This window comes from Mus pahari, chromosome 17 (genome assembly GCF_900095145.1).
Source record: "Mus pahari chromosome 17, PAHARI_EIJ_v1.1, whole genome shotgun sequence".
In the NCBI taxonomy this organism is placed as follows: Eukaryota; Metazoa; Chordata; class Mammalia; order Rodentia; family Muridae; genus Mus; species Mus pahari.
Window position 1 is genome coordinate 40,789,771 of NC_034606.1, and position 25,969 is coordinate 40,815,739.

Below are 25,969 nucleotides of genomic sequence, written 5' to 3' on the forward strand. Positions count from 1 at the left end.
AGCGCCCTAGGATGGTCTGCTCCACAAGCAGGTGCAGGCAAGGCTCCTCCCTCATAGGCTCACTTATTCATTCCCACAAGGGTATGAGCTCCTGTGCACTGGGCCCAGCCAGCAACCTGGGGCTTCAAACTAAGGGCAGCCTTACAGGCAGAGGGAATGAAAGCTGGCATGGCCAGGGACTCTCGACCAACATGTATGTGAGCATGTGGCCACGTGAGCCAGTGAAGGTGTGGACAGTGTGAACAGTCACATCTGAGTAGTGTCAAGTGCCCCACAGACATGTTTTATCAAAGCTATAACAGACCAGCCGGCAGAGCTTGGTTCAGAGACAGCCTGGACCCTAACGCTCTATACTACGACCCACAAGCACCTAAAACAGGATTTATGTAAGCAGAAATACACCACAGAGGTCAAACATGATTGACTTTACACGTGGCAGAAGAGGAATGTAAAATATGGAATTCTATTCTCCATTGATAACATGTCAATTTTTTATACATTGAGTGAAAAAGTAATATTTATTTGTTTCCCTCCACATTTTTTTTTTACACATGTGCGCTCTTCCCTGAAAGTGTTAAGCTGGTCTAATACCCCTGAAAATCTCCCAAAACGCTGGGAAAAGTGAAGACCTTCCTTAGACCATGCACGAGCTATGATGAGAAAGCATGATGAGAGAAAATTCTTAGGTAGCAGAGACAGGGCTGCAAAGGCCTGACCAGCAATCTAAACAAGGACCTGGAGTTAGGCTCTCACGCCTACATAAGAAGAAAAACGAACCAAAGAAACGTGAGGGAAAGAAGTAAGGCATAGCAGGGATTAAAGCCAGGCCACTCCAAAGGTGTTGCTCCTCATAGCTAATAACCAGGGAGCAGGGCATGAGGACAGAAGCAATGATAACACACAAGGAAGGCCAGACACCAGAGGACAGAGGACACAGGGACAGGAGGCCAGAACTCAGTGGGAGAGCATAAGCCATGGCTGTAGTCTGTAAAGCCTTAGGTTCAATCATTTACACTTGAAAAAAAAAAAAGACCACCTGACCCTAGAGGCCTTGCAGGTGTGGCTGCTGTGTCACATGTGCATCAGTAGGTGGCAGAGAGGAGAGAGACTATGTCTATGCTGTGGGTTCTAACCTATGACATCTGAGTGATTAGTAGTCTAATATTCCCTGAAAAAGGCGAACCTGAGATAACCGAGACTAGAAGAACCCCACCCCCCAGGACCATAGCTCCAGGTAGAAGTGAGCCCAAGACAGATTTTGAGGGTCACTCAGGCAGGCTGAGTGAGGAGCAAACCAGAGGGCCACGAGACCAGTGCCAACCACCAGTCTGGTGCCACACAGGCCGGTGGAGTGCAGACCATGCCCAAGATGACCCCTGCCTGGCACCATAATGCATGAGTGGCCCAGAGCACTCCTGAAACCACTCCTGAGACCCTAGACACTCAGAGACCCCAGGCACCACTAAGAGGAGTAAGTGGTGGAAGAATGGAAGAGAAAGAGAAACAGAAGGATGTGGGCACAATGAAGAGAGGCACAACTGGAGACTCACGGGTAGTTATGAACAGCCTGATGTGAGTAGCTGGTGATGCCACCTGGGACCATAGTGTGGCCTGGCCTGGGCTGCCACCAGGGGCCACAACTGGGTCCTTAACTGTGCAGCAGCAGTGTCTGTTACCACCAAAGGCCAGGTGGACTTCCCTGGTCTGGACTGACGACTTGGACCATATTGATGACTGAGGGCTGCAAAGAGCTGGCCCCTGCTCTTCACCTGGGCACTGTTGGAGAGCTAGCCCTGGGGGTGTGGGAGCAAGAGTGTCCCTGCCTACCACTGGCTGCAGCACTTCGAAGAGCAGGCCCTACAGCTTGCCTGGGTACCACAGTAGAGCTGGCCCTGCAAGTGGGGGTTGTAGGTGAGCCACCCCTGAGGGTATAAGCATAGGAGAGATGGCCCCTCCTCCATTCCCTCACCCCTCATCATCTATGGTTGGGGAGAGCTGGCCCCAGGGTCATGAGAGTGGCAGTGGGAAAACTGGCTGTGTCCCTCACCAGCTGTAACATTCAGGAGAGCAGGCCCCCGAACCTAGTCTGGGCATCAGGGTAGAGCTGGTCCTGGTTGTGGACACTGCTGGTGAGCAGGCCCCGAGGGCATGAGAGCAGGCGAACCAGCAGGCTGACCAGCTCAGATACCTCTCAGGCCCACCCCAACATCTACCCCATGGATGGACTGCTGGGGTGCATGAGGCCGGTCCTACAGATCCAAAACTAAGATCTCCACGACATGTCACAGCAACAGGAGGAGTTCAAGTGAGGTTCCAGTATTCACAGTGTAGCAGAAGCCACAAGCCTCAAACCAGACCCACCACAGTCACTGCAATGAACGTTTGCAAGCAAAGAAGTGTGGACAAAAGGGTGCACTGTGGAGCACACTGGGACATACTGCAGCTTCCACAATGAGTCGTTTTCTGTTGCGGGGGGAGTGTGCAGGGGTGGTGGGCAAGTACAAGGGGAGGGGGAGATGAGTGGGATTGGGGTATATGATGTGAAATTCACAGAGCTAATAAAAAGTTTTAAAAAGACCAATGCCATGTTGTGAACAAGCTTTATACGGCAATCAATCTGAATGCACAGGTGAAATGAACAGGTTCCAGAAAAACTAACAAGGAATAACAAAATTTAGATTTTCTTACTGCTATAAAGGAATTTCAATCAATATTTAAGAAAGTTCCAACCCAAAGGGGTTTTCATTATAGTTTTCCAAGAAGTTACAAGACAATTCTATTTCATGAACAAATCAAATTGACAGAAGTGTAAGAGAGAGAAGAACCACTCTCTATGTGGCCAGTACAATCTTGAAAAAAAGACCCTGTCATGAGGAGAGTATCGGGGTCCACGCCGAGCACCGTGAAGCTGCAGGAAGAGACCTAAGCTGCCAGGACCACGAGGGAATCAACAAGCAAGAGGCAGAAAGGGAAAGCAAGCCTCGGGATGGCACGATGGTCCTGTGGGTGAAGGGCCGGCCGGCCGAGAGCCTGATGGATTCCGCTGGACTGCTGGAGCCCACACACAGGCTTGGGCTGTTTGCCAGAGCTAATCCACGGCTCACCTGACTTCCACACAGAACAAAACCAACCTCCAGAAAGCAAGTGTGGTCCAGAGGAAAGGCACTACACACGACGGCCAAGCCAGGGAGGAGGAGGAACGTGGGAGAAACCTGGCATGTGCCTGGACTAAGGGAGCAAACAAGACCTCTCTAGTCACACTTGTCCACTTAATATACAGATTGTCCCAATCACCATCACAGGTGCCACACAGCAAGGTGGCAGGAAACAAGATCAACATGAAGACTGTTTTTCTGTACATGAATGAAAAGAGAGAAAATAAAATTTAAAAATACTTTTTTGGGGGAGTTAACCTAGAATTGAACCAGGGCTCCATGCATGCTAAGCAAGAGCTCTACAAGTAAGTCCTACCCCCAGCCCACTATGCTCTATTTGTGATAGTAAAAGTGGCACTTCAATGGCTGGGTGGGAAGCACACTGTGATAAAGGCCTATGTCCATTCTCACTGCCCTGCCCCACAGACTGAACTCCAAGTGTGCCAGGCGTGGTAAGACCATCTGTGATCCCATGACTCAGCAGGCTGAGACAGGAGACTCCTAAGTTTGATGCTAGCAAGACTCTGCTTTTTACACACACACACACACATGTACACACGCACACACAGAAAATCAACAAGCAAATAAAACAACCCAAGTATCTTTTTAACAAAATGACTCTCAACTTTATATCTAGGATCAGTGGGTGGAATCACACCTGCCCAGCATACTCCAAAGCAATAAATGAATGAGTATGTGAGTGAGTGAGTGAGTGAATGAATGAATGAATGAATGAATGAATGAATGAATGAATGGAGGAAAATATACTTTTGGAAGAATGAGGGTAAATATAATGAAAACTAGCTGGTATGGTAGTGTAAAACTTTAATCCCAGCACTCGGGAAGCAGAGGCAGGTGGATCTCTGGGAGTTTGTGACCAGCCTGGTCTACAGAGTGAGTTCCAGGAAAGCCAGGGCTACAGAGAGAAAGCCTGTCTCAAAAGAAAACCTTATGTCTAGTAAGGCAATCACATAGGGCGAGTCACGCCTGTGTTCCCATCCCTCAGAGAGTGAAGGCCAATGAGTCTGAGGCAAGCTTGGGCTGTGTGTAATAAGAACCTGTCTCAAACAAACCAGGCTGCACAAAGGAGGGAAAGGAGGTCTTGCAGTAAGGGACAGAAAAGGTGAACACACCACACACGGTGAAGGCTCATGCTGAGATTCACATCCGCGATACTTAACAGCTAACCTTCCAGGCCTAGCTATACTCCTATACTAGCAAACTTCCTCCAAGTCAGTAAGGAGGATGAAACCCAAGGGGAGACTAAACATCCTGAGCAAAGCTCATCAGACGGGAGGGCACACAGGGCTCACACGGTTTAACAGTTCAAGAAAACCCCAAGCCTCCAGTGGCTGGAAGGAAAGGCCAACATCTGTGAGGCTGCCCAGAGAGAAGCCGGCAACATGCTGTCTGTGCATGTGTAAGGATAACAGAGCTGGGTTTATACACCCTGGTCCTCCAAGTGCAGCCTTCTACAATGGCTCCAGGCTGTGTGCTCTTCTGTACCCAGCTTCCACTACAGAGCATGCTCCACAATGAGGGCCACTGCCCATTCCCCACAACTGCCCACTCTACACTAGTGCAGGGATGGTGGTAGTTGTACTAGCAGGCGGCTTGCACACCTGTAGCTAATGTGAAGGGGGACAGGATGAGGGTCTGTATGGCCTGCTTCCCTGTGGCTGCCTCCACTGGCCCGTGGACAATAATGGCTGCTCACACTCCTAGTTCCTGAAGCTTCATCTACTAATTTTTCCTGAGGGCATGCCCTCGGTCACACCAGTGGTGTCTCCACCAGACGGCTTGCTCATGGCCCCATCCTCAGGGCCAGCTCTAGCCTCGTTACCACCACCTAAAATTAGAGCTGCATCCACACCCTGATGGACCCTCTGAGCGCCCGCCCTATCTATTCTTGCTGTCCTGTCCTAGTCACAACCCATCTCACCCAGCCTCCTTCACCCTATAACTGGTGAATAAATGCAGCGGAAGACTGTGGGAAGCTGGAGAACCCACGTGAAGCTTGGACGGAAGGTGGCAGAAGCTGGCAGCAACAGGTCACATAATGAGCAGCAGGCCTCTCTAATGGGCTTTCTGTTTGTTTTCTAAGTCTCTGGCTGCTGACCAGTCGTGGGTACAGGGGGTATCAGCAGCAAAGGAGCCACAAGTGGTCATGGGATCTTTGCACACCGTTAGTAAATCTATACTGATTCCAAGGTAAAAGTGTAGTAGATAACATAAGTGGCTATTGGCACTAGGTTTGGGAGAGCAGGAAACAGCAGCAGCAGTGTGGAAAGTGTGCTCCAACCAGGAGTACAGCCTTGAGACAGGGCCCAGATTCAACCAGTACTAAAGAATGCCGCCACAGCACCAAAGCCCCGCAGGGCAGGATCTAAGCTTCAGATCAGGAACAGTGCCTGGGGCAGAGGAGAAAGGGGACTTACAGGTTCAAGGTCATTAAATATGGACAGCTGATTTCTGGAACTATCTACTTCCAGAGAAGCAAGGACTCTGTCAGAGCTATGCATTCGACACCTGGACTTCAGCATCTGTGGTTCTGATCAGGTAGATCTGACGAATTGGAAGAGACCAGAGCCACTAAAGTAAAAACCTTTATTTTGTTGGGACAATTAAAATCTTCTGGGAAGTGTTTCCTCAGAGTCAGCAGGCAGAAGCTGTGTTCCAGAAGTAGCCAAAGTTGTACCTCATGCTTTTTAGTCAAACTTAGTAGTGTACAAGTCACCAGACAGAAGTGGCTTGAAGGTACAAAGAGATTATTGAGATGTCCGAAGAGCCATGGGCTGACTTGCCAAGGACAATAGCAACTATGGAATAGAGTCAGCCTGAGCCCAGGTCACAAGCTGCATGTGCTGTAAAGAGCTGAACCCAGCCAGTGACCCAAACCCTTTGGAGGAGCCCAAAGACAGGGGGTGGACCCTGGGACCCTCACACTGCAGTTGCTTGGCTTTACTTTGTTCATATTGACCATGTTCTGGTTCTTCCTTCTTGGGGTGCAGCATTTGACTTGTTTTTGATTTTACAGGAACCCAGTTTTATGACAGAAAGACTTTTGATAATTTGAGAGAGAATTGGATATTTTAAAGAGACTGAACTTTTAAAGTATTGAAAACTAAGAGACTATGGAACTTTTAAGTTATACTATTGTGATATTAATTTGAGATCTTGTAGATGAAGAAAAATTGTTTTTTGAATTTTTTTAAATTTTTAAAAAAACTTTTTGGTTTTTTTTTTTTTTTTTTTTTCTTTGAGACAGGATTTCTCTGTATAGCCCTGGCTGTCCTGGAACTCACTTTGTAGACCAGGCTGGCCCCAAACTCAGAAATCTACCTGCCTCTGCCTCCCAAGTGCTGGGATTAAAGGCGTGTGCCACCACTGCCTGGCAGTTGAATTTTTATAAACTGTTATGTCATGTGCATTGGTGTTTTGTCTGTATATATGTCTGTGTGAGGGTATTGGAGCCTCTGGAACTGGAGTTACAGACAGTAAGTAGTGAGCTGCCATGTAGGTGCTGGGAATTAGACCTGGGCCTCTGGAAGAGCAGCCAGTGCTCTAACCACTGAACCATCTTTCCAGCCCTGAAATATTACTGTTTAATAGTGTTATATTGGTATGTCAAGTTGACAAGGGGCTAATTATCTTGGCTAGTTTTATGTCACTTAGACACAAGCTAGTCATTTAGGGAGAGAGACTCTCAACTGAGAAAATGTCTCCATAAGACTTGACTCTAGACAAGTCTGCAACATATTCTCTTGATTAGTGATTGATAGGGGAACACCCAGATGACAATGAGTGGTGTCACCCTGGGCAGGTGGTTCAGGGTTCTATAAAAAAAGAAAAGCAGGTTGAGCAAGCCATAAGCAAGACTCCTTCACAGTGTTGGCTTCTGCTCCTGCCTCCACATTCCTACGCTGCCTTCCCTAAATGATGGACCACAGGCTGTGAGGCGAAACAAAGCCTTTCCTCCCCAGGTTTGCCTCTGGTCACGGTGTGGTCACGGTGTGTCCTCACAGCAATGGAAACCCAACTAAGAAAATGCTGAGACCTCAGGACACGCCGACCCGGAGGGGACAGGTGCTAGAACACTGACAACGGTTTAAAGCAGCATCAGGACCATGGCTCCACACTAATGAGTGTGTCAAAAAAACGACAAGAGGGTGCAGGCGAGCCAGAGGGAAGGTTAGAGCTGAAAAGTACAATGATTGAAATAAATTCAGCAGCTGACAGAGGGGCCCAACTGAACTGGAAATTATCCAGAACCACAAAGTCAGACCAGAGACCTGGAGTCTGTAAGCCAAGACCTAACTGTCCTGTAGTAGAAGACACAGAAGGGAACGAACAAACAAACAAACAACCCCTCAATCCAGGAAGCAGAGTGAACTCCAGAGTGCACAGACTAAGAAATTCTCCTAGAATACAGATGATCAGACTCATAAAAGTTAAAGACAAAGAAAGAACCAAAGAGAAACAGCATAACCTTCATGATAAAAAGAAAATAGTGCTAAGCTAGACTCTGTTTGTTTTCTGAAACAGGGTCTCACCATGTAGCCCTGTTTGTCTTGCAACTTGCTATGTAGACCAAACTAACCTCAAACTCAGAGATCAACCTTGATTTTGCCTCCTGAGTGTTTGGAATAAAATGTGTGTTCTACTATTGCCCAGCCCCTCTGTCCTTTTTTGAGCTTTCTAAATTGTGCTTGAAATGAAAGCTGACCGTGCTCTCAACTTTTATTTACTTGTCTCAGGCAGAGTTCCACTATGTAGTCAAGGCTTTCCTCAAGCCAAAAGTGAGCCTCCTGCTTCAGCCTCTTGAAGGCTGAGACTTCATGTTTGACCCTAAATGCTAAATATAAATGGTACAGACTCACTAATTTAAAAAAAAAAAAAGATATTGGCAGAATGCATTTTAAAACATGACTTAGTTATCGCTGTCTACAAAAAAATCACTTAAAATGCAATGAATAGATATAAGTTGAAAATAAAAATATGCAAGCTTGGTATGGTGGTACACACTTTTAATCCTAGCACTTGGGAGGCAGAAACAAGTGGATTTTTGTGAACTCAAAGCCAGCCAGGATTACATAATAAGACTATTGTCCCAATGTATATGTTATGTGAGTATGTGTATACATATTATATATAATATGTATTATATATAATAGATATATGTAGAGAAAATCTCTTATAAGCAACACCTGCCAATAAAAAAGCCGATGGCCAATGAGCTGAGGCAGGAGATGGGAAGTGAGACATTCGCAGGAAGAGAGGATTCTGGGAAATAGTGAAAGTATAAGAGAGACACATAGAAGTGGACATAAAGCACCAAGTAGCTGAACTCAGGATAGAATAAAGAAGAGACTAGAGAGAGCTCTGAGACAGCCACAGAAAGACGGACGATGTTAGCCAGCAGGTAGATGACCTCGGGAAGATGCTGACAGAGATGCTGAGGAAGACACTAAGGAAGAAGTGGGCCAGGACTGAAGAGTTAACTAACCAAGTGGTAGACATAGAATAGTTTGAATGGGTTAAATAAGTTTTGACTAGTCAAGAAATAAGCTAAAGCTTATGACCTACGCATTTAATAAATAATTAGTGTCAGAGTCATTGTTGACAGAAACTAAGTGGCCAGGAGGAAAAAGAGTTAATTTTTTCACACACACACACACACACACACACACACACACACACACGCACGTAGGTAGGTATAGAGGAACTGGAGAGATGGCTTAGTGACTTGGAGTATGGGCTGCTCTTCCAGAGAACCAGAGTTCTGTTCTTGGTGCCATGTTAGGCAGCTCAAGACTGTCACTCTAGCTCCAGGCAGACCTGATACCTCTGGCCTCCATGGATACCTGCATTTGTGTGCACAGCATACATGATTGAAAAATAAAATGAGGGTGAGGGTGGGTGGATGGGTACATGCTGGAAAGGTGGCTCAGAGAGGTTAAGAGCACTGGCTACACCCACATAGCAGCTTACAACTGTCTATAACTAAGTTCCAAAGGATCCAATGCCCCCTTCTGGCCTCACAGGGAGGAGCTCGTAGGGAGTGGCACTAAGACACTACGTGCATGCAAGTGATGTACAGACATACACACAGGCAAAATACTCAAGATGCACACAATAAAAACAAATACAATTAGTGTTGGGTGGTAGTGGTGCACACCTTTAACCTCAGCACTCAGGAGGCAGATCTCTGTGAATTTAGAGCCACCCTGGTCTACAGAGCAAGTTCCAGGACAGACAGATTTACACAGGAGAAACCCAGCCTTGGGGAAAAAAAGAAATCCAAGCAGAACAAAAACAAAACAAGCAAACAAACAAAAATTTTATATCTGTGTGCATATGTGCGCGCGCGCGCGCACACACACACACACACACACACACACACACACACACACACACACGGAAAAGGACTAGCTAACACAGTTGATCTGGTGAAGAAAGGAATCTATAATCCAATCTGAAAAGGAGGCTACAGAGCAAAGAAAGCAGAGCCAGAAGGCCTTATATAGAAGGCCTTATACAGTCAATCTATAAAAGGATGAAGCAACTCTAAAAGTACATGCTCTCCCCACCCCCCGGCACGCTTGCACTTGCCTGTAATCCCAGCACTGAGACGCAAGAGCAGGACTGCCACAAGCTGGAGACGTGCCTCCTTTAAATTGTGAGTTCTAGTCCTACAAAGACACCCTGTCTCAACAGCCCAACCTAATAAAGTAAAACCTAAAATGCATATGTACCAAACAAAAGAGCTTTTTCTTTTAAAAAAAAATACTTATTTTATTTGCATTAGTGTATGATGTGTATGCCTAGTGCCTGCAGAGGTTAAAAAAAAAAACAAACAGCACATATCCATTGCAACTGGAGTTACAAATGATCATGAGTCAACATGTGTATGCTGGGAATCAAACCCAGGTCCTCTAAGGAGTAGCAAGTGCTCTTATCTGCTGAGCCATCTCTCTAGCCTTACGAAAAAGCTATATGGGAACTATATAGCTGGTAAAGTGCTTATGACATAAGCATGCAGAACCTGAGTTTGACCCCAGAACTTAGGTAAAAAAGGTGGGCACAGCACCATGCCTATAATCTCAGTGACAGACAGGATGATCCCTAGGGCTGACATATGTGACCAACTAGTGAGCTCCAGCTCCAGTGACAGGCCCTGTGTGGTGGTTTCCCCATAGGCTCACAGGGAGTGGCACTATTAGGAGGCGTGGCCTTGTTGGAGAGGGTGTGGCCTTATAGAAGTAAATGTGGTGCTGGAGGAAGTGTCACAGGTGGGCTCTGAGGTTTCAGATGCTCAATCCAGGCTCAGTGTGGCATTTACTTCTTCTGCCTGTGGTTCAAGATGTAGGACTCAGAGCTCCTTCTCCAGCACCAGGTCTGCCTGCACTTCACCATGCTTCCTGCCATGATGACAATGGTCTAAACCACTAAACTGTAAGCCAGCCCCAATTCAATGTTTTCTTTTATAAGAATTGCTGTAGTCATAGTGTCTCTTCACAGCAATAGAAACCATAACTAAGACAACCTGTCTCCAAAATTAAAGTGAAGAGCAACTAAGGAAGACACTTGATGTCAATCTCTAGCCTTTACATACACATGTACGCATGTGCACACATGCATATGTGTATATAAAACAACCACATCAAAGGAGAGATAAACAGACTCATGAAAACTTGATACCTAGGGGCTAAGGATGTAGCTCAATTGGCAGAATGCTTGCCTACTATGCATCAGACAGGGTAACACATACCTGTAATCACAACTCTTTGAATATAAAGCCAGGAAGATCAAATGTTCAAGATCACCCTTAGCTACATGTTGAGTGAGAAGTCAAGTTGGGCTACATAAAACCCTGTTTCAAAAAAAGAAAAGAAAGAAAAGAGAAGGCTTGACGAAAGCTCAAAGTATCTTTGAGACCAGCAAGATGGTTCAGTGGGTGAAGAAGCTCTGGCCACTTAAGTAATATATACACATACGATACACATTCATACATATATACACATACAATAATAACAAATTAAAAAAAATCTTTCAACAGCAAAATCTATTATGAAATCACAGAATGTTTTATCCAACAAAATACAAGACATTTTCCCCCCAGGGCACCACAGCACCTCCTTTTTCCTTACATGGGGATGTTAGTTAAGGCCTAATGTTTTCACATAACAATATAAAACTGGCATTTGTGGTCCAACATGTTTTGAAGCACAGGTGGGACAGACTGTAGTCTCATCATTGGGAAACAAATAGGTTCAAAGTTTGAGTTTAGCCTTGGCTACATAGTTAGATTTTGTCCCAAACAAACAAATAAAAAAAATCCAGTATAAAATACACAAGGAACATAAATACATTATGTGCAATGTGTCTGAGATTATAGGTGAAATCAAGCTGTTTCTAACTCAACGTCAGCAATAAGCCATGTGTTTTGGTCAGAAACCAGCAGCTAAGAAGGGAAGGTAGGTCCCAGGGCTTGCATTTTCACATCCTGTAGAAAATAGCTATAAAAACAGGCCCAAAAAGCAAGGCTGTGGTGGTGCACGCCTTTAATCCCAGCACTTGGGGAAGCAGAAGCAGGCAGGTCTCCGTGAGTTTGAGGTCAGCCTGGTCCACAGAGTGAGTTCCAGAGCAGCCTGGAAGACACAGAGAAACTCTGCCTCGAAAACCCAGAACCAAAACCAACCAATCAAACAGGCCCAAAGATACATAAATAGTTGGGGATGAAATGTAACTCAGAGTAGAATATTTACCTAGCATGTGTCTGAGTCCAGACGAGATAGGGATAGGGGATGGGAGATACTAAAATTATACAGAGTATATTCTTTACTATGAGGGAATCAAATCAAGGCCAGAAAGACAAGAACCATTTCTAGAATCCTGAAAACCGAGCAGTACACTTCTAATCCCCCTGGGTCAGAAAGCCGCAGCAGAGCCAAACAGCCCTGCGTGAGAGCCCAGCAGGGCAGGGCTAGGGACACAGCTAACCAAACAGACTTAGACAAAGGGAAACCGTCCCAGTCCAAGAACCCAGAGGAGGAAAAGGGCAAAATAAATGCCAAGCAAGCAGAAATAAATAACGAAAAGAACAAAAAGCAATGAAATTGAAAAGGGAAGCTAGCACCAACTGAACAATCAATGAGCCAGAGCTGTTGTGTGGAAGACCAATGGGATCTGCAAACCCCAGCCACACAGGTGAGAAAGAAAACACACTAAGTACCAGGAATGGGGTGCTCATTAGATACTGCACACTACAAATATAATTAGAAAATACTTCAATCACACCCAGAAACACAACCTACTGACATCGACTCTCTCTCACAGAGCACTGAGTTAGAAATACCTCCCCAGGGAAAGCCTGCGACTATAGACTGGAGGCCTCATGGTGAGCATGCTACTACATCATTTAACGAAGAAACAGCACTAGTTTTTCTCAAACTTTCCTAACTGGCAAGGAGGACATATTTCTAAACCTCTCCCATAAGGTCAGCATTACCTGGAAACCACAACACCACACTTCCTCAGAAGCCCACGGCCGGCAGCTCACTCAGTGACAGAAAAGAGGAGGGCTCCACTGTTGCCACCTTTACTCCACAGATTGACTTTCCAGATAGAACAACTAGGCGAGGAAAAGAAACAAAAGGCCTTTTGATGGAGACGGGAGCAGTAACATTTTGTCTGCGTTCAGATGACAGATCTTATGTTTCAAAAATCCTAAGGATCCCATAACAAACTGTTAGCATTAACACATGAATTCACAACATGCGGTGGGGAAGATGCCCTGGCTATGGAAATATGAAGTCATCCAGTCACCATGGAACACAGTTTGGCAGGTCTACAAAAAGACAAAATAGGATTGACACATGATCCAGCAAGGAAGTAAAAGCAGATATTGATGCCAGTGGCTGTTATAGCATCATTCATAGCGGCCAAAAGGTGACACTAACCCATGTCTATTTACAGATGTGCAGGGATGAACCGAATACCTGCACACATGTAATGGAATATTATTTGGCCATAAAAAGGAATGAAGCTCTCATATATGTAACAATATGAACCCTGAAAACACTATGCTGAGAAAAAGGCCTACATGGCAGACACAGAGGAACAACTACTGCGGATTTTACCACGGAAATGCCCGGACAAGGCTGCCAGGAGCTGACAATGTGGGGGAAAAGGCAGTTGTACTTACTGCATTAACAGCATTTCAGTTTGAAGTGCTGAAAAAGGTTTAAAATATTTCATAGAGGTGCTGAATGCAGAATACTGTGAATATTTATTTACTTTTGGGATGGGTCTTGCTGTGTGACCCTGGCTAGCCTAGAACCAGTATGTAGATCAGACTGGGCATAAACGTGTATTGATCTTCCCACCTCTGCGTCCCAAGTGCTGATTCAATATTGTAAATCTAATTAATCAGTGACAGAATTGTTGCCTTAGGAATGGATAAAATAACGAGCCTTGCTATAAGTGTTACAGCACAGACGTGTGTGGAGTTCTGCGATTCATACTCAGGGCCTTGCTAACGCTAGGCAGGCTCTTTACCATGGAGTTACATCCTAGTTCTGTATCACAAGAGTCTATTCCGTTTCATGCCATAGTTAAAAAACAAACACAACAAACTGTGAATGATGAGGACTTGTTTCTATGGTGGGATACTTGCCTAGTGTGCGTGAAGCCCTAGGCTCAATCCTAAGCTCTGAAAGAAACAAAAATAACATACCAATATCCATGACACTGAAACAAGAGGGTACACTGTGTGAGTCACATGTCAATGAAGCTGTGATTTCCACTAAGGCTTCTATGTTCTGAGGGACAGGAAGACAGGTTGGAATGCCATGTGAAAAATATGCACACTATATAAAGGCACAATGAGTCGAGACCTTGTGTGATAAGCAAATCAAAAACAGTGTGTCCTGAGAGTGCCTGGCAGCCTTCAAGAGAGATGGTTAGCTACCATATGGTTCTTTCACAGGCACGGCAGCATGTAGGGGGCAGAGCCCTCATCTCTACAAGAGGAAACAAACCCTCGTGGTCATGGCCTATGCAGGGTGGTGACTGCATGTGGCAGTAAAGCTGCACTAGGTCTGGTCCCTTACCCACAGCCACCTCGGCACAGCTAGTGGAGTCAGCAGTACCAAACATAGCCGCTCACTATGATCAGGGATGAAGATAAGCCCTTCAACAGACTCAACGTACAAATTATGGGGAAATGGGAGGGCTGCACACAGCATTAAGACTCGGAGCAGGACTGAAGGGTACCCTTCCCAAGCAGAGACAGCACATGGCCATGGGCCAGGGAACCAAAGATGCCATGGGAGGACTCAGTGCTCAGTAGCCATGAGGGTTAGCGGGTGGATTAGTGCATAGAGTCGGAACCTAACTCTCTGTCCAGGGTCCTGGATAGGCCTGAGCACATGTAGGGGACGACAGAACAGGAGGCACTGACTGGAGAGTGGGAAGCTGTGTAGCGGGTTCAGCAGAGAGATGGAGGAAGCTAGGACACATGCACACACATTCTCTCGACACACATGCACATACAAATGCAAGGATGGTGTTCAAAGGCACACACACACCCCAAATGCACATGTATACATTATACAAAAAAACCAGATTCACCAGTTCTTTGCCCCGGGGCATGTGCACACAGAATACTCATGATCCAAGGAGCTACATGGTAAGGCAAAGCTGGCGTCATATCCATCAAGAGATCAAAGTGTGCCCTAGGTCACAACCAGGGGCAGGAAGAAGTAACACAGTGCCACCCTAGCCACTTTCTACTACAGTGCAACCCTGACCATGACAGTGAGCGGCACGCTACAAAAGTCAGCAACCTGCAGTTACCAGTCTGTCCACAAGTCCAAGAGGGTTGGCTGCCAGCTGGCAGAGGTTACCCTCTGAGTGGTGAGACCTGGAACAGCCCTGTGGCCCCCAGAAAGGGAAGGAGCAGAGACTTACTCCCAGCCTAAATTATTCAAAAGGAAAGGGAACGTGCCTCTTTAACAAGCCCTGGCTTTATGAAGCAAGGTTAACAGTTTCACTTGATTCAGTGGAATATTATAAACTCTCCAGGGCCCATTTGAGGACTTCTACTTCAGGCACAAGGTGACGACTCAGCACTTTTTATATTATTTAGAGAATAAAATTAACCCTCACAGGCCCAGACTGCTGCCTCCCCTCCCGCTGGATCTGGCCTGCTCAGCGCTTTCCCCCATATATAATTACAAGCTGCTATCCATCATGCGGCAGGGACGCAGCGCTGACACGCCGAAAGGGACGCAGTAAGCACTTCCACTAATAGAAGCAGGACTTAAATATCGCTCTGATATCTTCATTTAAATTGGAATATTTTACAATAATCAGCTGCAACCTCCATGGGGTCTTGCCCCTCACCTGGGCCAGCACCTAAAAGTAACCCTGCCAGGACCTGCCTGTCCACACCTCCCCGGAAGGACTTCCTTGCCAGGGATCAGTGCCCTTCAAGGTGACCTGACAGCTCCTGCCATGCTTATGCTATCAGTAGCAATACAGAAGCATCAGTGGGCTCAAGGAAGTAATTTCTTATATCCTCCCTGGAAGGGAGTGTCGAGCCACTTCGTTGGGGGGCAGGATAAAAGACAGAGAGCATCAAAGAGCTCAAGCTACTTAAGAGGGCTATGCCCAGGTATGATGGGGCACATATTCTGTGTTTCTGGTGCCCCCTGTGATGTGAAGCTCCTAACGGAGGGCTATCCCATGCCACAGGAATTGTGAGATAGGGGCTGGCCTTGCACTTGCATACCCTACACTGGCTGTTAGCCTTGATTTCACTTCATTGGCCAAGTGAGGTTGGGGACAAGAAAGACAGCAAAGGTATTTTCCATAGGCCCCCAAGTAATATGTCATGGCTTTACTTTAGGATCCTAGGGAACAAAGGACACTCTCCAAGAGTGTTCAGCCATGTTGAGGCCCACCTCAGGCCCAGAGCCCCAGTGTGAGGGGCTCAGGTATGAAATGCCTGGAGAGGAGCGGTAAGCTCCCGGGGCTCTTCTGTAGATGTGCAATTGATAAGATCATGCTGGCTCAGCTACAGAGTTTCCTGTAAGAGCAGGAAGGGAGGACTGAGCTGCCTGAGCAGCCAAGAAAGTAGTCTTGGACATCTAGGAGAAGGCAGCATGCCAGGGATATGGTGGCAGCCATCCTGACCATTTACTAACCCTTAACTCCATATTGGGTATCTCCAATGGGCAATGGAATCCAGCTCTAGCCTCTTTGATAGAGGATAGCTACCCTCTATTAAAAGTGAGATGGAAGTGAGAGATGTGAGACACACACACACACACACACACACACACACACACACACACACACACCTACCCACCCAGCATCAGGCAGCCACTTCAGTCCTATAGAGCCTCCAACCTTTGACATCGGTTTCAGTGACTACTGGCCTTAACTCTCAGCAGTCTCCTTGGGTTTTGCTGTGTCAGCTATTACATCTCTCTCATATTTTGAGTGGGCTCTACTATAAACCCCTTGTTGCCTCTGTAAGAGGACCTGGAATGCTGTGGCCCTGTGGGACTCTGGGCAAGTTGCTGTATTCCTCAGTCATTTGTGAGATGGATGGAATTACAGACCATCTCAAAGCTGAGCAAGACCACAGAAGCCAATGTAGAAGGTGCTGTTTAACAATCTGTCCCATGCCCAGCTGTAGTCCTCACCTTTGCACCCAGTGGGCAATAGCCTTTGAGGAAGTCACTGCAGACTTCAGCCTTGCGGGACACGTACACGTGGCTGTAGGGGCAGTTGCTGTTGCTGCAGATCCCCTTTAGAAAGTAGGAGCACACAGGCATCTGCAATAGGGAGGGAGGGAGAAGTGAGGACCCAAAGGTCTAGACTTTTGTACCATACTCACTTTACAAGTAAAACTATCACAAACTTGCAGGCCCCTGAGAGGGTCCCACACCTGGACAACAGCCACCCAGATTCTGCCAGAGACCATCACCCTGGCCCTCCCGAGGGAGAAATGAGCACAGAGCTGGGTGCAATGGCACACCTTTAATCACAACACTTGTGAGGCAGAGACAGGTGAATCTCTGAGCTCCAGACCAGCCTGGTCTACAGAGCAGGCTCCAGGCTAGCCAGGGATGCATAGTAAGACTCCAGAGTATGTGTGGGGTGGGGTGGGGTGGGGTGGGGGGGATGGGAGTGACAAAACCCAAAAAACTCTACAAGAAGTGAACACATGTGCCAGCCAGCAGTAGTTGGAGGCCAGGGACCCACCTTCCCATAGCGGACCCCCACTTCCCTCATCTGCTTTAACTTTACCCAAATGAAGATAGTCTGTAGCAGAGGCTTGTTCCTAGGTATGCTATTCTCCACATGTGAGCACAGGACACGGGGCTCCCAGTCACCAACCCATGGGAGCTCTGGGACATGAGCCTACTATGTATGTGGGACATACTTGGAGCTGGACATCCAGTCCATCAGGCTAAGTACTGGCCACATGGTAGCACAAAGGTCTAATGTATCAGTAGGTTGTGTCCTGGAGCAGGCAGTCTGGATGCATCCTAGCAGCTGTGGGTAAACAGGCCTGGGCAAGCAACTCTGCCCAGGAGCTAGGCCTACCCTGTTCCTTTCTCAGCAGAGAGCTCCAGCAGCCCTGGGGACTGTTGGCTACAGTTGCATGTGGCCTGGGGGAGGAAGAAGGGCAACCTAACCCCAAGATGGGAAAAACATGTAACACAAGACCCGGATTGAGACCACCCAGGATGAGGCTACCTCTGAATTTTCCAGGCAACTTTGCTCCCTCCCTTCCTGTGGGACAGCCACCAACCCTTCCTGTGGGACAGCCACCAACCCTTCCTGTGGGACAGCCACCAACCCTTCCTGGACTGTTTGGAGAATAGGCATTGTCACTGTCCTGGTCCAGCATGTCCTCCTCAGCCGCAGGCAGTCACTTAGACCGCACAGTGCACATTGGAGCCTCTGACAGACGTTCCACTCTTGGACTAGCAGTGGGTCTGAGGAGTATGTCCCTGTCCCAAGGAACCCATGGACTTTGAAAAGTCACTTTTCTGGGGCAAGGTGGGAGAGGGGAAGGCAGGAACCTATCTGAGGCCAAGGAGGAAGGGGCTGGGGCAGCAGCCCTGGAGTAGAGAGAGAGAGGAGGGGGAAATCGAAGAAACAAAGGGTGATTTACTGAGCAAGAGTTTATTTTTAATTGTCTTTTAACTGCAGCCACAGAGGGGAGAGGGGCTGGGGCCCCGTTTGGGCTGGTGCTGGAGAAGCTATAGACAATTCCCTTAATGTGGTTTTTGATATAGAGCCCAAATTAGCTCTAATAAAAAGGGATAATAAAGCCAACTCTTGCACCAAACAGAGCTCCTCCTGGCTGTCAGAGCGGGGCCGTTACCAAGAGGAAACTGCGTTCTCATTTCAATTAACCTTGTTTGCACCCCGCCACGTCCACACAAATAACAATAACATTAATTCAGGGCGCTGGTGCGGCCCACACATTAGACAGCTTGGAGTGCGCACGGGCTTTGGAGCTGGCGCTTAATGAACCTGAAACTCGACGTGAATTTCCAAATTGCTCACGACAGAGTTTCGAAGCTCGATTAGGGAGAAAAATGCTGATTCTCTCCAAGCTTCTCAAGAGGAAAAGCTGTCGGAGCAGCAGCAGACCTCACCCACCCGCCTCCTCTCCACAGCAGCCCTGGCCCCAGGCCCTTTCTCACACTCATGGCTGTCTTTCCAGAGGCCAGTGGGTATAAGTAAGGTTACGTGGTCTGTGGCTAGCACCGGGTCCTGACTGTAGTACTCTCAGGCCTTCCATCTGGGGTACACCTGCACATGGCAGTCATGGCTATGCTGCCATGGCTTTTCTGACCAGTATGCCATCCATGGCAGGAGAGAGTTGAGACCCTGGCCCCATATTTTAGGAGCATCTATTAGGCTTCCCTCCCCTGGGCCTGTAGTCTAGGTGGGAAGTGGCTTGGCATCAATGCAGGACCTGGGGCAATGATATGTTGACTGTGGTATGTTGGAACTCCAGGCCTGGTGCTGCTTCCAGCTGGAGGAAGAGGCAGTACAACACAGCCGGAACATGGGAGTGAGGGGGAACTGGAGGAGCACATGAGGTGGAGCCACTAACTCAGGGCCAAGGAGGACTACCAAGTGCAATCTGCCCGCGGCTGGAACGTCTGGATGAGGGCCTGCTGACCACACGACACTCACCTTTTCCTTGGACACATGATGAGAGAAAGGGCAGGACCCATCTGTCTTCTTGCATGTGCCTCGGACAAATCTGCAGCACAGGGTAGGAAGGTTTGGGAAGGGCTGGTAGCAGGTTCTGTCACACACACACACACACACACACACACACACACACACACACACACACAAACACACGTTATCAGGAAAGCTGGACAAGGCACCTGGTGCACACGGCCACCTTCTCAGGGTCATGGATGTAGGGGCAGCAGTCGCCACGGTTACACCTGCCAAAGCGGTTGTAATACATGCAGTACTCTCTCTTCTTCTCTTTCTTCTGCTTCGCCTGCCGGATGATAGCCAGGCTCCGCTGGATGGCCCGGCTATATACAGGGAGAGGGTTGTGAGCCCCTAAGTGAGCAGGGAAGCCCTTACCTTCCCAGCTTCAAGGGACATACCTGGCCAAGGAACGACTGCAGGTGCTAGCAGGGTCCAGGCGTCCTACAAGGAAAAGGAACAGGCCACATCAGGCCAGAGCCCAACTGTAACCCTTCCCTACCCTTCCCTAGCTGGCTCATGCCTTCTTCTTCCCGCCGGCCCGTCTTGGCAGAGACCCCCTGAGCCCCCAGCACTTAGCTTAGACAGGGACGCTTCCTCCAGGCCCTCCCATAGGCATCAAAGCATCAACAGTGGGAACTGCAGGGCCCTGTGTATGGGTTATATCAAAGGTGGGCAGCCTTGGGTGCCAGGGACAAAGACTCGAACAGCCTGCCAGCCCCTGATGACTTCAACCAGCTGGGCTCCCGGAGAGCAACTTGTTGCTTACTGATTCCCTACTGGCTCCCAGCTTCCTGCTCCCTCAGGGTCCAGGTGGCTCATGGCCGAGGTAATGACTGACCCATGGACATGATTCTAGGCTCTGTCCTTGTCTGGCTACCAAGGAGGCCATTGTGCAAATGACAAAAGGTGATGGCACCTCACTTTGTCAAGCCTGGGAAAGAGACAGAAAGGGCAGCTTAAACCAGGGAAGAAAAGATGGGCCAATATACACAGGAGAAAAATTGGTTTTAGACTTAAAGAACTGTTTAAAAAGAAAAAGGAGAAGGGAGGAGGGGAGGGGCAGGGGAGGGGGAGAGAAAGAAGGGAAAGAGGGGGAGGAGGAAAGAAGAGGGAAGAGGAGGGAGAATGAAGAAGAGGAGAGGGGAAGGGAGGAGGAAAGGAAGGAGAAGAGAGGAAAAGGAAGAGAAGAGGGGAAGAAACAGGAAATGATAAAGGAAGATGGGTGGAAGGAGTGGGAGGAAGAGGGGAAGGATGGGGAGGAAGAGAGGGAGGAGGGAGAGGGGAAGGATAGAGAAGAGGGAGAGGGGAGGAGAAGGGGAAGGAGACAGAAGGAGAAGCGAGATGAAGGGAGGAAGTGGAGGAAGGGGGAGAACGAGGAGAGAAGGAGAGAAGGAGAGGAGGGGATGAGGGAAGGAGAGGAGGGGATGAGGGGAAGGAGAGAAGGAGGAGGAAGAAGAATGCAGCACAGTGGCTGCAGACAAGGGTGTCTGGGTCTGAGGTGGCCATGTGGCATGAATAAGACAACAGGGTCGGAATGGTGATCTCTGAGAACTTCAAGGTATCCATGGGGTGGATGCTCACCACTCTGTTTTGCCTGCCTTTTAAAGACACAGGCCAACTCCAGGATCCCAGGGCAGGCAGGGGAGGACCTGCTCAGGATGGCTTCCCTGGTTCCTCAAATACGCACATGACCCTTCCCAGACCAGATCCAATTTCCTACAGAGCAGCTGCTGAAATGAATACAGCACTAAGAGGCACAAGTGACATCATTCAGAAATTCTGAGGACCTGAGGTGATGACAAAGCCATCTAGGTTTTAAAAGGGGATGTTCTAAAGCGCCTGGACCCACATAACCAGGCCCTGCTCCTCCATGAGAACACTTGTGATCTGTTCCAGAGCATTCCTCAGTCTACCCCAGATCCACTCAGCCCGACATGCCTCACTGGTTTAAACTCAGACCCTCTCCCTTGGAAACCCTGTAAGCTACTTGGCCCTGAGAGCTCCATACACTCTTAGCAATCTCCCTAGGCAGGGGTGGGTCATCTGCTGAACCTTAATACCTTAGGAACTTTGGGCCTAAGACAAGCCCAGGCCTGTGAGGGAAATCTGCCTGCTGCTAGGGACTACCTGAAGTATCTGCTGAATGAGCTGTGAGGCTGCCTATTACCCGCCTGGGATTTTGTGGGACTCTTTGGCCAGAGGATGTCCTATACTTAATCGCGGTGCCCTTGATTTTGCAAAGGGCATCCGTGGGGTCCCAGTGGGAAGCAGAGGCCCTGGTGAGTAACTGCCAGCTCAGGAAGTTGGGGCCTGGCTGAGAACCTCAAAGTAGGTACAGGAGCTGAGGGCACAGGAGCTGAGGGCACAGGAGCTGAGGGCACAGGAGGAAGCAACACGAGGAAAGGAAGGATGATAAGGCTTTCAGGGCATGTCGAGGCAAAGAATTTAAGGTGGCCTCTATTTCCAGTGAAGGACACCTGTCCTTAGGGTGGCAGTGGAGTACTGTCCAGGTGGCACAGACACACACTCACACCTGCCAGTCTTTGTAACCAGTGACGTGCAATGTGATAGTCTGTCAATGAGCACTGGTTCCCGGGCTGTCACCCAGGCTGCTGGTGGCACTGGCACCATCTGCTCCCAGACAGGGACACGCGGGCATCACGTGCCACCTGTCAGGACTTGGTAGGGAGCAGCTTTCTCGTCTTTCCAATTTCTGCTTTTAAAAACACATCAGCGTGGGGTTCACGGTGGGAGTTTTGACAAGGATAGGAGGCACCTTTCCAAATGCTTTGCAGTGTTAAAAATGCACATAAAGTAGCTGGCTTGAAAAGAAGCAACCAGAGGTGCAAAAAGCATAGCCCTGACCTGGGAGCACAGGGTGCTGCCTCCGCTGTGCACTCTGGAGCACTTTCACTTCCTGGAGCTTCCCAAAATAAATACTGGCTCCCTCCAGCTCTACCCTTGCTTAGTGCCCTGTCTGTTCCCTGGTCCTCAAAGGGAGCTCATCTTTCTGAGAGGTCAGAGCCTCCTCAGCACGTGGCTATCACTCTGGCAGAGCCCATCCGGCAAACAAGGGACCGAGCGCAGGCACTGCCTGAGCTCCATTGCAGAGCTGACTAGCTGCTCCCAGGAGGTTAGAGCAGGGGCCTCCTAAAGCCCAGGTCTACTTGGCGGAGGCCTGCCGGGTCCAGGCAGGGCACATTCAACAAAAGTACCTTGAGCTTCAGTCCTGGAAAGACACCAACATGGCAGAGGAACTGTCAATGGGAATAGCACGTGAGCAGGGTCTCCATGAGCTGGCAGTTCTGCACCCCTGCAGTGCAGCTGGCATGGCTTCCCCACATGCCCCTCTATGTAACCTCCTGGTACTCAGGAAGGGGAAGGTAGGCCACAAAAAGTAGCTACAGGGGGCTAGGGGTTGTGGCACATGCTTTTCATCTCAGGACTCAGGAGGCAGAGGCAGGCAGGTGGATCTCTGTGAGTCTGAGGCCCCGAGTTCCAAGGCCTCCAGATCTACATAATAAAAGGACCCTGTCTCAGAAAACAAACAAAAGAAAAAATTACAGATACATCCCTTGCCCACGAACATGTAGGCAGCTAGTCAGCAGCAAAAAATACATATCACACCTGCCTCTCTTTGGCCTGAGGGCCCTGAAGTTCCTCAAGAAGCCAGGACTAGCCTGAGACGAGACTTCTGTCCCTCACTGAAAGGACTGTCAGGCTCTTTGTGCCCTCAGCAAGTCCAGCTAACCAAGGACACAGGTCCCAGGCCTAACTGCAGGGCAAGGGTGCAGGAACTGAGCTATCTGAATAGCAGGTAAACCCGAGAAGGTGGGCTGAACTTCAGAAAGCCAAGAAAGCCATGGCTGATGCTGACTCTGTCCTTGAGGGCCTGAGGGGGCAGGAGAGGAGTCAGTGCCCCATCCCTCCTGTGAAGGGTTGTACTTTCTTGTTGAAGTCAAAGGTTTGCTGACACTAGGGAAGGAAATTTATTTCTTTAATTATGACTACTGTAAGTGGGCCAGTCAGCGGTAGTGCACAGTTGGGAGCAATATACCTTTTTCACTGTGGGGTGGGGATCATGTTGAGGGGGGCTTGTCTGGGAATCAGGTGCTATCCAGCCCACGGATCATCTCCCCTGGCTCAGAAGGAAGGGTGTGGTTTTGCCGAGCTGTCTCTCTCATCCCAAACCAAGTAGGGAAAAGCCAAGCCCCAGAAAGGTCCCAGAGTGGCTGCCCAGGCTTAGTTGGTAAGTCAGGGACAGTGACAGTCCTGTCGGTAGCAGGTTAAGGCCTTGGCTAGAGCAGAGACAGGAACAGAGAGAGCGGTAGAGAGGCCCGCTGGGACTCCCAGCCTGCTCTCAACACGTTTCCTTAGGTAACTGGTTGACTGGAGCTAGGCTCTGGGTGGCTGCTAGGGTACTGGGGATAAGGCTCCAAGGGCTTGTGAGAACACAGATTCTTTCATCATTCGGTCTAAAGCAAAGAAAGGGGTAAAAAGGACAGGCCCAGAGGAACTGTTCACAGCACAGTGATATGGACAACACTGCGTGTGGGAGACAGAAAGGCAGAGTCTACAGAACTCAGCACTTGGCCCTAGGTCACAGGAGCAGACAGTGAGAAGTGAGAGGGAAGCAGCCCAGCCCCCTTCGTAGTTTAGAATCCACCATCTCCCAGTGAGGGATGCTTGACTATGAGAGGCCGAACCTAGCCCTGCCGCCTGCCCTGCCAGAATTTACATCTCTCATTTCCAACTTCCCCAGGTATGAGGGATACAAGAAGCTCCGGTGGCTGGTATAGCTCCAGGCCCTAGGCCCATCCAGCCTGACACAGTGTAAATCAAGACGCAGCACAGATGGCTAGTGCCAGCATCTGAGGACAGGACCACATGACTAGATGGTGATGGTGGTCACTCCAGGGAGATGAGAGGGCTTATTTCCCAGTTCACGGGTCAGTCCTAACCCATGCCTTGGTGCTTAGGAAGCCTGGAGTATGAGACAGAGCAAAGTCACAGGCACAGGGAGACCACAGTGGGTACTGGTGGGGAGGTGGAGACCCAGAGACATGTAAGAGTCCAGGCAGGAGCCCAGACTACTACCACAGTTCTCAAGTCAGTCTCTCAGACTCTCCCACCCCCCAGAGGACTACATCACAGGAGCCAGGTTCCCTGTGCATCTTCCCCAGAGAACAGCACCTGGGAACAGCGCCCTTCCTGAAGAGCAGCTCTCAAGTACAGCCCGGCGGGGACACTGAGTCACTGGCTGTCCCAATGGGATGTGTCTACTGCCCTGGGCACTGCCGTCTCCCAGGTTGAGCCCTTCTCCTTTCAGTTCCTCTGGTGAGTGAGTAAGCTGCTGGGCACAGCTGAGCCTCAGCAATTCCAGAGCAATCCACAATCTTGCCATATTTTTTGATGGGCAAGGAAGAGGGTAAAATTGGACTGAAACCAAAATACTTTTCTAGTTAATTGGTACAATAAGCACATCCAAAGCATGTCCTTCTCCTCAGCCTGTCCCCAGGCTGCAGGGGGCTTGCAGCAGTGGTGGCGCCCGCCTCTAGAAACAGTTGGCGAGGTATCACCAATGTGATTAAGGATGCCAGGGCCCCAGGTGTTCGCTCACCCGGGCATGTTTACCATACCTGGTTCATCCTTTGTCCAAAAGCAAAACACAGGCGCTCCTGCATCGTTTCCCACAAAAAATCTGGGGCTGCTCAGCCAAGCAAGAGGCCAGCGCCATTCAGACTCCCAGGAGACACTAGGGTTGCAGGGCCTCCCAACACTGCCCTCACTCTGGCTGCCCCTTCAGTTTCATAAGGGATAGCTCCTAATACCCCATGTCTATCCAGTTCTCTGAGTCTATCTATTCTTTAGCTTAGAAGTTCCAGGACCCAGACCTTGCCCCTCTTACACGGCTATGACCACAGCTGAGAGCTTCAGGGTAGAACCAAGGTCCAGAGAAAGTGAAACACTAACATTCGGTGCCTATCCCGCCCCCATACTCTTTACCATCCCAGCTCACTCACCTGTGCGGAGGAGGGTCCTGTTGCCATCACTGGGCCTGCTGGAAGTTTTGGAGAGCTTGTTGGCAGACACCTTGTACAGAACCCCTCCAATGCAGCGGTAGCCTTTGTTACGCCATCGAGGGGAACCAGGTGGGGGTTTCCCTCCCCCAGTGATTGCTGGACGAAGGCGGTTTAGCACTAGGGACCTACAAAGACAACAAACTGTTCATCAGACATGGCCCAGAATAAGCTCTAGATCTCATGGTCAGGGCTAAACCCATTATGCCCTTCTCTTTACCCAATGCTCTGTGCTGAGACTGTATGAGGGCAGTCTCACAACCCTAGCAGGCCCACTGTATAGGATAAAAACTGTTGTTCAAGCCAGGCAGTGGTGGTAAACACCTTAAATTGCAGCACTCAAGAGGCAGGTGGGCCTGGTCTACAGAGTGAGTTCCAGGACAGCCAGGACTATACAGAGAAACCCTGTCTCAAACAAACAAAAGAGGTGGGGGTGGGCGGGAAAGGGAAAGGGAAAGGGGAAGG

General features: G+C 49.0%; 1 protein-coding gene and 1 non-coding gene across 2 annotated transcripts in view; one reads left to right on the forward strand and one right to left on the reverse strand.

The window, feature by feature from the left end:
* Positions 1-25,969, reverse strand: part of Zc3h3 (zinc finger CCCH-type containing 3) — an 86,999-nt gene that overhangs the window by 4,385 nt on the left and 56,645 nt on the right. Inside the window, exons 5-9 of the mRNA XM_021216602.2 lie at positions 25,448-25,632; positions 19,823-19,865; positions 19,589-19,747; positions 19,389-19,458; positions 16,871-17,002 (exon numbers count right to left, since the gene is read on the reverse strand). Coding sequence (XP_021072261.1) covers positions 16,871-17,002; positions 19,389-19,458; positions 19,589-19,747; positions 19,823-19,865; positions 25,448-25,632 — 589 coding nt within the window. The remainder of the gene's footprint in view (positions 1-16,870; positions 17,003-19,388; positions 19,459-19,588; positions 19,748-19,822; positions 19,866-25,447; positions 25,633-25,969) is intronic.
* Positions 1,036-1,166, forward strand: LOC115062439. The gene has a single exon (XR_003842401.1). It is a non-coding gene; the product is annotated as a small nucleolar RNA SNORA17 (small nucleolar RNA).